Below are 12,632 nucleotides of genomic sequence, written 5' to 3'. Positions count from 1 at the left end.
ATGTGTAAAAAGTTGCATTATACCAGACCAAAACTCAAAATATACTGAAAGCAATAAAAGGTAAACTAAATTCTTCAATTCATCAAAATAATAAATACTTACACTCTGTAAAAAAATTAGCAAAAATACAACTAAATAATAAAAAAAAAAACAAAAACAAGTGGTGCCAGGCACAACAAACCCCGCCCCTTGCACATATTATAGCTTATTTTGGCATGGATCCAGCTGATGTCATCATGTCTATGCATGTGGTGATGTCAGCATATAAACTGCCTCTATATATGTGCCAAGTTTGAAGAAAATTGAAACAAAATTGATGTTTTTATAGACATTTGAAATTTCACCCATTATAAGTAAATGGGAAAAAAGATTTAAAAAATTAATACAAATTTTAACTTGGACCTACCTTTCCCAAAATGTAATGACTTTCACGGGGAATCTATAAACCCAATTTGGTATGAACTCAACCAATAGTTTTGCTGCTACAGACATTTTAAATTTCACCCATTATAAGTAAATGGGAAAAAAAAAAAGAATTTAAAAATTCATAAAAAATTTAAACTTTGACCTACTGCTCCGAAAATGTAATCAGACCTATTCTGGGTCACTGGCAATCTATAAACTCAATTTGGTATGAATTCAACCAATAGTTTTGCTGCTAGAGTGTTAACAAACAAAGAAACAAACAAAGAAACAAACCGAACCAAAAACAATACCCCCTGCCTCCCCTTTGGGGAGTGGGGTAATAATAAAATTAAATAAAAAATAAAGGAAATTTTACAACTTTAATGTCCCCAGAGAGTTGACAGCTACAAAGGTGTCAGGACAGCAGACTGATACAAACAGAACTCACTTGAGAAAACAAGGCTTCATTTCCGTTTTCAATAGTGTTTTGTGTCTATGAAACAGTTTAACATGCAGCATTACTGCGATTTAGCTTCTACTGACTATTAAGCAGACCACACCCGGCCCTCACCTCCATGATGGGGTTGGAAGCCAACACTTTTTCCTCGACGTTGGCTTCACTGGCAGAGCCACTGACTGTAGCAAAGTATCTCATGGCGTATTTGGCTGATACTGTCTTTCCTGCTCCGGACTCCCCGCTCACAATGATCGATTGGTTCCTCTCATCCCTGACAAAAAACACAGAGATACAGACATTTCTAGCTGGTGCTACTTCAACTGATTAATTAGTTTTGTATTTTAACAAATGCAATTATTCTTAAGGTTCTTTTATTTTCTTTTATTAAATTGCCTTTAATAGTTTAAGATTCAATGGTCTTTATTTAAGAGACACAATGCTAGCTGCACCATAGAGATGGGTCACCATAAAGAAATCAGTTTTAGAAACTGCATTAACTTTGCTATGTAAGATTATTACCCTAGTCCATGTTAAAGAGATAGTGCATGTATTGTAGTCCATGTAAACTGTGCATATAGAGTTGGCAGTATGTGAGACATGCTGATTAGGAGAATGAGGATAGATCTGTCTGCAAGAGTCTGACGCCTGGGGATAGAAGCTCCTCCTGTTCTGGCCATGCGGACCTTCTTTCATTACTGCTGTGGTTTTTACTGTGTTTTCCACTCAGCTGTATGGAAAACGAGGCACCTCACCATAATGTTTCTGCAACTAAAGGTTGAATACAGAGACGATATTTAATAATTTCTATGATTCATCTCAATGGTGAAATATTACTGATTATTTAGTTTTTAATATTTTGATATACTGACAACATGTACTTTGTTTTTACCAAACTAAAATGAAAATGTGATGTGATCCTACACCAACAGTGCTGCATTCCTCTGGACATAGCTAAAGGTCACTGCTGACTGCTCCCAGCTTTAGCTAAATCTGCCCTGTGCGAGAAAAGAAGATCTAAATGCTGATAGAAGCCACTCCAGAGTAATGCTAGAATACATGTACGCTGATAAACACACACACTCTCGGAGGGGTAAAAAGATCTACTGGTCGGCTCCTGCAGAGAAACTCTGTGTCTCAGTGTCTGGTTATGATTATAAGAGTGAGGAAGAGACACGGTGAGACCACCGCGAGGCTATTTCTGGCTCAGCTTTGACCTACAAACCCAGAAGAGAGAGGGAGGGAGGACTGAGCGACCAGGAGAGTCGAACCAAGGCTACTCAGGTAACACACACACACAAACCTGGCCATCTGTTTGTAAGCCTCCTCTGCCACAGCGAAGATATGGGGGTCCATGTCTCCCATGTTCTGGCCGCTGTAGGCGTTGATGATATCAGTGCCATAGATAGGGAGCGTCTCATAGGGGTTGATGGCCACCAGGACGATTCCTACACAAAGGGGGAAAATGAGCTCATGTGTGGCTTAGCTGGGCGATAATAATATGTTATCACACTTTATGCTTCTTCAAGTGTGAACATATAAATACATAAATACATACGTATAAATATTATGTATACAATTGATCATGAGTTAAGTTCATTTCATTATAAGTCTGTACGGCTTGACCTTTTCAGTGGATTTTACAGCTATTGTACTTAATATGAATCGATTTTTCTTTTATGTTCCTTATATTCTGTGAGAAAACTGTGAGCATTAAAGATTCAAATTCTACATCGTACCCCTTCATTACTGGCTACCACTGGTCCTTTTTTGGCCCAAATGCTGCTTTAAGGTTGATTATAAGGACTGCCTGCAGTGCTACCTACCACAGTAAGTGTAGATAAGCTTTGAGTCGATGAAGCGGACTTTGAGGTTGTGCAGCACGGCTGGCTCATGGAGGTAGCTGAGCGCTGTGAGGTCATTCTCGCCTACCAGGATGTCAGGGTTTCGCAGGTAAGGCAGGTTCTTTGTCTTGGGGTCCAACTTGTGCTCAATGTTCTAGAGATGATCAGGACAACCGAACAATAAAGATTAGATAAGGAAACATTTATAATTTGAGTCTAGTTTAAGCTTTTTTAACTGGTGTCCAACAGCCTGCATTTTGGTCAGTTACTCTGTTTTAAGTGCTGATTATATCAAAATAAGCATCAATAGGGACGACATTAGCATTGTTACTCACCATGTAATGGGAACGAAAACATGCCGCTCTAAATGCACAAATTCAAAGTGAAAAATATTCTTGAAAACTAAGTCAAACCAAGTCCTGAGATAGAATCCATTGCTATTTCTTCTGCATGAGTATCTGTAGCCGTCTTGTATGTTTGACTGTTGGAGGCTGACTAACAACAGAGAGAACATCTTTTATACAGTCAACGACAGATGTCCACACCCATTGAAAAATAACATTTCATACATATGTTCTGAGAAATGTCATGAGGCTGTCTACTGACCATTAATGGCTCCAGCACTAAAGCCATCATTTAAAGCTCAATGATCAAATTGATCCATTTTGTTCTTTTTGTTCCTTAAGTCGAGCTAACATGTTTCATGCACACAGTCACAGTTTACAATCTTATATTTCTATCTTTTTACATGTTTTTCTGTCCATGATATTTGCCCGAGAAGCATACTTGATTTGGTCACAAGAAGTTGTTTCTCACGCTATATCAGGGACAGATTAGAAAAAAATGTGATCATTTGACTAATTAAGTATGATGTGTGAATCTTCAACAATAAAGTATGATATATTATGTAACATTACATAAAAATACCACATAATATAATAATAAATTTTAACCACAATGTAATACATTTTCCTATATTTTGTAATAAATCATTACTCTGCACAGTCTTCGCTTTAGTTTTCCTGGATTAAAGGAATATGTCTGAGTATGACATTTTTATTGAATCCTTATTGAGGCCTCATGATTTTTATCCTTTTCTTGATTTTTTATTTAACAATAACAAACATCAGAAATTGCTGTCATCAAGCTCCTATGAAGGCCTTCTGTGTCTCTAAGGCTTTCAGCAAGGTCATGTCTGCTGGCCTAAAGAATCAGAATCACTGATCTACATTTACACTCTACATTTTAAATATTTGTTCCATGAAGATGTATTAAATTGTTCACAATAATCTATTTGTTTTATTTTGTAGCTTTTCTTGTGGTTGCACTGCTCCCAGTAGTGTATGTGCATGTTAGAACATTTGTCCAATCATATGTCACCATCAGGTGTTGCTGGGTGAAAGCAATCTGCCTTGAGGCGCTCATAATAAACAGTACAGTACAGATGTGTGGCAAATTCAAATACATGGAAGGAATGTTGCTTTAACCAGTCAGATTTCCTGTTGGTCACACAGGGACAGTCTCGCAGGTGTATAATAACATTGGTGTTTTCATATCATTTGATTGGACAGTCCGAGAAACTACAGGTTAGAGGATGCTCAGCTACCAAACGGCAGCTGTAGGGTCTTGCATAAGCTAAATATACTGGTTTAAATTTAATAGCTGTTTTCATTACCCACCAAGGCTGACAGAGGAGAAGAAATGGATTTGGTCACAGACATGCAAAAAAAAACAAAACAAAAAAACATACTTTCTATAGAAGTATAATGTCTTTTATTAAGATTTTTGTGTTTTGATCATTTTAAGTAAATATTGATGACTGTGCTTAAAATGATACACGTGGTGCAGCTGTGGCTGTAGTGAAAGGAGACCTGCTGAGTTGTGTTTATTGTGTTTCTTGCTTCATTACTGACATTCAGTCTCACTTTGTGTGATACCTATAATGCAGCTCCTGTTAAAATTGTGTTTTTTGTGTAATATGATGACCTGTATTCATATTAAAAGGTGGATCAAGTCAGGAAGAACACTCCTGAAGGCCTGAGTGTGAAATACATGGCTAACCACCAGTAAACACTACATTCACAGTAATGTGTATTATGTCTAAAGCTATTGGATTAATTAGATTGGATTTCCTGTAAACATGGATTATAATAACATGCTTGTAGCTATTTATATTCTTAGATGCAGGACTAAATGTAGTGCCATACATGTAAGTGCTCCTTTGGGCATCTTTGTGAGTGGGTCTCATTTGCGGAGAGTGCTAATGGTAAAACCAATAACCGCTAATGAGACGCAGAGCTTTGAAGTGTCTTTGAGGGAGGAAGAGACAGAGAAAGCAACAAAACGGGCTGAGAGCAGCAAAATGAAGAGTGAGCGGCGAACAGCGAAACGCATTTCACCCTCCTCACCGTTCCATCCTCCAGCATGAGCTGCAGGGAGACATCGCCGCCTTTGTAGTCCTTGACCAGCTCAGCAGACTTCCACACCTCCTCTGCATCGGGGATCCACACCCGAGCACACTGGAAGACAAGGAAAGAGAATAGTTACAGACGTTTTTCAGAATAAAATCAAAACTATCATTGTTTAAATGTTGCATATTAGGCCTTTGACTTATTTCCATCATATTTCCACTATTTGCAATTTGACTGCTGCACTTTGATGAAATATCTCATTATAAGAATAGAAGAACATTCTTTATTGTTATTGTAACATGTACAACAATACTAAAATCCCATCCAGTAAATAAAATATAAAGAATGAATAAATAAGATAAATAAATAAAACAGCTAAAATGAATAAAAAAAAAACAAGCACAAATGCATACACAACCACACAGCCTCAATACTCAGTATTTAGCTGTTTCATTTTGTTTTTGCTGTGGGATAGAAACTGCTCTTGAATCTATTTGTCCTTGTTCACCTTTATCTCCTGGTGCTTCACTTCTATTGGCATCGGTCTTTACTTTGTATATTTTAGTAGTGGACTTTTCATATAAATTTTTTTGTGCAATTTTGCTCACAAAACCCACAAGAACCCACAACAGAAACCCATTTTTATTTGCATGTTCTGGTGTTCAATGCCGATAAAGGGCTCTTCCTCTTCAATAGGTGAACTGGATGAGTGTAAGTAAACTATTCTTGAGTTTATACTAAACTAGTAGCAAACACTGAACAGAAAAAGACAGCCAGAATTACTTATATGATAGTTACTCATCAACTAAAATGTCATTATCAGGACAGAACTTACCACTATTATTAAAAGCTCAGAAAAGCAGCCTATTTTCATATTTAAGAAGAGGATGTACTGCTGTTTAAAGCTTTTAAAAGAGTCCTTTTTAGTGCTGAAATAGGAAGATTAACTTTTTAATGCATGACCCCAAGAAAACACTAGGGTCTGTGTTTACAGTGTCATGAGCGCATGGCACAAAATATCAGTTATGAGAAAAAAACACAAAGCTGTGGATAATGTGTGGATAATGTGTGGCACACACAGGCTGCTGTTAAAACTGTCTCTGGACTTTATGGACTTGTGACTGGAGGCAATCAGCTGATCACAGACATGTGGAAAAACAAGAGTGATGAACGCTGCCATCGGTCACATGGCTGAGGAATCTGGCTCGCTAACGTACATGCACGCATTGAGACTTTACATCTAATGACATCTGAGTTTGCAGGATGACTGTGGAGTGACTGGAGATTTCTAAAGGAGTCCACACTATGACTTAAACCATCCAGAGTTGCAATAAAAATGAATATTGTTGAAATGGTGACTGAATTATAGCCTTCTTCATTTGATTTGAGTTGTGGACTCCACAGTACAGATGTTGATGCATTAACAATGCTACATCAATCAATCAATCAATCAATCAATCAAATAAATAAATAAATAAATAAATAAATAAATAAATAAATAAATAAAATAATGTATAACTAAATTATAATGCAACTAAAACATCATGATGCTGCGGACCTGTAAGAAATTTTCTTAACCCCGACATCCTTAAAGGAGTGATATTTTTGGTTTTTTAAATGGAATTATGCATTTTAAAACATTTTCCTGTGGTCTACATAAACTGTGAATACTATGCTTGGGTCTGAATTCTTCATTAATTCAACTCCACAGGTCCATCTTCAACCCTATTTCTGAGTAATGACACCAGAAAGGTCGTTTTGAGCGCCGGCCCTTTAATTGCAAATGAGCCACTTCACACCTCACCCCCTCCAGGTTGTTGACCATGCTTTCTGTCCTGTTCAGCCAATTGCATTTGTTAATACAAACCAACAAATGAACATTTTAGGTAATCAGCTAGAAGTTTCAATATATTTTCAGTTTTTACTACAACCGCTGCTGCTGATAAACAATTATGGCGTACTCGGAGAAATGTTCGTTGGAAGTCTTGACCTTATATGTGCAAATGTCGTGAGGTAACTAGTTATAGCCTAAAACGTAACAAATTAAGCAGGAATTAAAACGGGTTGTAGAAATCCACTCAATTGTTGCCGGAATGAATACAAAGATAGCTTTGCAGCACCTGGAGGGTTCAAATTCAAACTTTTTGAACTATTATAGCCCCCAAATACACAAATAAACATACCAAAGACTAATAAAAGTGGGTTTAGCAATCGACTACCCCTGCACTAAAGAAACGTGAATAATCCTCAACACATCTTGACTTTAGGATGAATTATTCTTTAGTGCTCATGGTTTCTATGAAAACACCAAAATAGCAAAAATATGGTGAATATAAGCCTTCTAACGATATGTAGCATGCCTATATTAGCACAGATAATATGTTTATGACTTAGTGAACATTGTGAGGGGGTCTATGATCATGCTTAGAGGGGTCACTGGTCATCCTGGGGAAAATCCAGGGGCTACAAAACCCAGATAGATGACAGGTAGATGTCAGAAGATCCAACACCAAACAGTCTGTTTTGTTTTACGCTATAAAAAAATGGATGACAGAGTGTAGAAACAGAAGAAATTGCAGACCACAAAATGATTACTTTCAAAGGACAATGCTCTGAAAAGATCTTTTGTTATTCAGGACAAACTGAGTCTAAATAAGCCCTCATACACACAAACACCTCCACAATCACTACAGGATTAGACTCACTAAAACCTTTCGGTGTTATAATCTCAATATGGATGGTGATTTTCACTGTGCCGAGTCTAAAGGGTAACAGGCACGTACAGAAATATTTCAATGACGCCTTCTTGACGAGGACTGAAGCACATGATGCTGAGAGCTGAGAGACTTTCTGGAAGTTGGGCAGTGATTTCATGGCTTCTTTTGGCTTTATTATGTAAAATGCTGATGATAATTTCACAGCGGCGAGAGAGAAAGACCTCATTGTAGAACAGCGCAGAAGGAGAGGATTTGGTCAATTTGGTCAGCAGCTTCACCGGCGATCATCTGAATCATGACATCATGGTCGCACAAACACCGTTTCTTCTGCTGTCTGTCTTTCTGTCACACTTAGCACTAAGAATCGGATTTTACTATGGTGTTTCCCAGAATATAAAACAAATGGAAAATTTTGTTTTGTTTGCTGATAATCTTCTACTACTGGTACAAATATTCCAGTGTAGTATGAAGTAAGACACTTAAACTTTTTCAAAACAATCTCCAATTAAAAATGGCTTTTCAGTCCATCTCTTGTGATTGTACATCTCACTGGATGTTCTTGAGTGCATTAAATACTTTCCTTCACAAATCCACCCTCCAAGCCCGAAGGTTGTCCTGAATGTTTATCTTACTTTAATCTCTTTCCCTCCTCTCTCCTGCAGGAACACATGACAGTATGATCAGTGTGGTTGAGGTTTTTGTCTAAATAGCAGAATAAAGAGCTAATACAATCTGCATCAGATATTAGAAAAACATCCAAAATAAGTGCTGCCTGCTGGTAGCATTATATGCACAAGTGTCATACATGGGTGTCAATTATATTCATCCATATTCACACTTTTGATAACCTCACTTTTGGTTTAATTTAAGGCATTTTTCCATAATGTTCAGACTGCAGAAACACTATCAAATTTATTTCATACATCACCAGACCCATAGAAGTGAGTTGCATAAACAAATATGACCAAATCAGTGGTAACTTTTTATTTGTTAAACAATGAACAGCCACAGTGACCATATAAGGTCCTTTTTTTACTCCTTGCAATCAATGACAGTGGATTTTTAGACATTTTAACAACAATAGTTTCAGTGAGTTATCATCCGATATCACCACCACCCTGAAAAAAATTTGGCACAGTTGAAAATTAACTATTTATAGGTATGGTATTGCGTAAAAGTATTAAACCACCAGTAGATTTGTTGTTTTAGAGAGTTTATCCAGTATGTAGTGTAACCTCCCCTTGTATTTCACATGTCTTAGTCAGTGTTGTGATATTTATTGCTTTTATCTTGTACTGTTTTACACCACACACATATATAAAATGTTTCTTATTGTTTGGGCTTTTATCTTGGAAATAAAGGTTAGACTAAATACTGACAATTACCTGGAGAGGCCATTTAGTTCATATTTTTGTGTGTGTTTACAGCATTTGCCTGTATTTTCTTGCTGTATCTTAATAAAGTGACAAAGAAATCAATATCTTTATTACAACCCTGTAAAAAGCACCCAGTTAAAGGTTGGCTAACAGCTTTCAAAAGCAAAGTAAATGAACATAAAGTGGCTGAGCATCTCTGCCAAAGTAATAAATAAACATTCCCTAAACATACACTTCTAACTCAACATCAAACTAGCCCCAAAAATTGAAGTGAGCTGAGGTGCAATTTTTATTTTCTTGAGCTATTATTTTCCTCAAGGTCAGGAATTCCACTTGTAAACTTAGTAATATTGATTTTTCCTTAATATCAGCCACTATGTGAGCCAGATTCTGACAATACTGATAATTTGTATCACATCCTATTAGAGCCAAATAATCAGTTTATCTCTAGAATAAAAGCTGACAACATGTTCAAGACATTTCAGTAAATAGACATATACGAATGAACAGTTAATGTTGCTGAAGATGTGACATCATGTAGAGAATATGTCACGCAAAACTATCAAATGCAGCTTTAATGTTACCTATTACTTAATACGTGTTTTCTTTTTGAAAATTATAAACACAAAAATTTTCTAATAGTTTATTTCTTGGTTATTTTCAAATGATAATGTTGAATTTTGTCCTATTATTGGTTCACAGCTAATACCATTGTCCTCCTCTCTCTCTCTTTCTGCATTTCATTAGCAGTTTCACCTTTTTGGTCCCCACAGGATCCCATCCCAGCAGCCAGCCTCCTGGCAACAGAGAAGGGGAGAGGTAGGGAGACATGGAGGGAGATGGAGAGGAGAGGGAGGAGGAGGAGGAGGAGAAGGATAGAGGCTAAAAATAGCAGTAGCGGGTTTAGAGCAACATCACACCTCACAGAGTCATCACTACGCTGCTGAGCTCACTTTCTGATCCCGATAATTATTCTCGCACATACAGTTGATGCACACACAAGCACATGCATGTTTCACACGTCAGTGGGTGTCAAGCATGGTTATTTGGAATAACTTAATGCTGAAACATGCTGCTAATCTGCCTGTTTCTTTCCATCACTTCCTGTCTGAGCCAAAACACACAAACACCTACGCTGGTTATGGGACAAAGAGACAGACAGACAGTGATACGATGCAGCTACAGAGGCAATGGATCATATTTATAGTCCAACAAAGTCCCCTGGGTTCAGGAACAGAGGAGAGCTGAAGGGTAAAACTCAACCTTACACACACAAAGATAGATGTTTCAAGGGCACAACTCTCTAAAATGTAACACAAGCTGAAAAAAATAGCAGCATCTGAAAGCCAGAGAGAAAAATGTGATGAGTCAGAGCTCAGCCACAGCCTCGAAGACAGACAGACAGACAGACAGACAGAGGGCAGGATGGTGAGGCTGGTGAATTATGGGTAGCACATGAAGATGACAAAACGAAAGCACAGACGTCAGTGTGACATCAGCTATCACATGGCTCAAGTGTTTCTGCATTGACCTGCAGCATCCACGACAAATGCATACTGCACGGCTGTTATGTGTCTCCAATCAGATACACTATATTACTGTCTAGGTCTTTCATTTCCTGTGTTATGCTATTCACCTCAGGGTGTGCACACTGATCTAACTACCAGCTGAACTCAGTAATTTGGACATTATGACAGCAAGCGCATAGATGACACATGCAGAGGATTGGTGCATCCTGTCTGTAACAGATGTTCATAACTGAAAAGAATGGTAAAACACTCCAAGTATTCAGTGGGATCTCACTTTGTGCACAGATTTTTATGAATTCTTTTCACTAGCAGAAAACAATCAGCTCCGGATCTGGTTTTTACACTGAAATCACATAGTAGGTTTTGAAATATTTGTTAATTTTTCCAGATATTCTAGAGCTGCAACAACAAATCCTTTGGTTATAATCGGTTGAGTAATTTGGAAAGAATACGTATCAAATTCTAGCTCACAGCTTCTAATGTTTGGATGATTTTCTGTTTCTTCACCTCTGTAAGAATAGCATTTGCTGGTGGACCAAAACAAGAAATTCTAAGGTATTATTGTGGGTTTTGGGAATCATGTTTTCACCATTTTCTTTAATTTTACAGAACAAACTATCACAACAGTAAAGACTGTTCATCATTGTGACCTGTGAACACCAAAAATGGCATTTGACAAAAAAAAATGTATTTCAATGAGAGGCATTCATGTGATAGTACTGAATAGTGTTGCAACAACACATAGATTAAATTGATCCAAATAGATTTTTAAAGGAGTGATATTTTTCTTTTTTAAATGGAATGATGCATTTTAAAACATTTCTCTTTGGTCTACATAAACTGTAAATCCTATACTTGGGTCTGAATTCTTCATTAATTAAACTCTTCATTAATTAAACTTCACAGGTCCATCTTCAACCCTATTTTTGAGTAATGACAGGAGAAAGGTAATTTTGAGCGCTGGCCCTTTAAATGGAAAGAAGCCACTTCAAGCCCCACCCCCTCCAGGTTGTTGACTGTGCGTTCTGCCCTGTTCAGCCACTTGTGTGTGTTAATGCAACCAACATCTGAACATTTTAGGTAATCGGCTCGAAGTTTGGACATATTTACAGTATGGACTACAACCGCTGCTGCTGACAAACAATTATGCCGTACCCAGAGAAATGTTTGTCGGAAGTCTTGACCTTATATGTGCAAATGTCATGACGTAACTACTTATAAAATGAAACAAATTAAGAAGGAATTGAAACGGGTTGTAGAAATCAACATGATTTTTGCTGAAATTAATATAAAGATAGCTTTGCAGCACCTGGAGGGTTCAAATTCAAACTTTTTGAACTGTTAAGGTCCAAATACACAAATAAATGTACCAAAGACTAATAAAAGTGGGTTCAGCAAAATATGACCCCTTTAAAAGAGTTGTCGACAAATTTGGCAGTCAATTTGTTGGGTCTTGAGCACATTAGTATTGAAGCATGCCCACACACTGTGTAGGCTAACAGAGGAAAACACAGAGCAGTATGGCTGAGGCTTCAGATGCCAGGCCAGACTTTTAAAGCTAGGTTTACATTATGTTTGTGGTGGCCATAGCTGTTTGCCCGAAACATAGTGTGCTGTTAATGTCACAAAACTTGAATATGGAGAAAAAAATGGCCAAAATCCAACAGTGCACTATATTTCAGGCAAACAAGGCTGCTGTGGCCACCGGAAACATAAACCTAGCTTAAGATAGCCTATGTGTTGTGATTACTCTAGCCCGCTAGCTAGTTATACACTGTTGTCATATTATAATGTTTTCATTCAGACTAATGTTACCTACTGGAGCTGCTTGAAGACAATAGCTTGATAGTCTCTAGCCATAACAAGTCTAGGTAACAGGCTGGTGCTCACTAACTA

At 37.4% G+C, this 12,632-nt stretch overlaps 1 protein-coding gene across 1 annotated transcript in view; it reads right to left on the bottom strand.

The window, feature by feature from the left end:
- Nucleotides 1-12,632, bottom strand: part of myo5aa (myosin VAa) — a 61,782-nt gene that overhangs the window by 38,926 nt on the left and 10,224 nt on the right. Inside the window, 4 exon segments of the mRNA XM_030163460.1 lie at nucleotides 977-1,133; nucleotides 2,163-2,307; nucleotides 2,686-2,857; nucleotides 5,112-5,222. Coding sequence (XP_030019320.1) covers nucleotides 977-1,133; nucleotides 2,163-2,307; nucleotides 2,686-2,857; nucleotides 5,112-5,222 — 585 coding nt within the window.

Source organism: Sphaeramia orbicularis, chromosome 3 (genome assembly GCF_902148855.1).
Source record: "Sphaeramia orbicularis chromosome 3, fSphaOr1.1, whole genome shotgun sequence".
Lineage (NCBI taxonomy): Eukaryota > Metazoa > Chordata > Actinopteri > Kurtiformes > Apogonidae > Sphaeramia > Sphaeramia orbicularis.
This window is presented reverse-complemented; position numbering and strand designations above follow the sequence as displayed.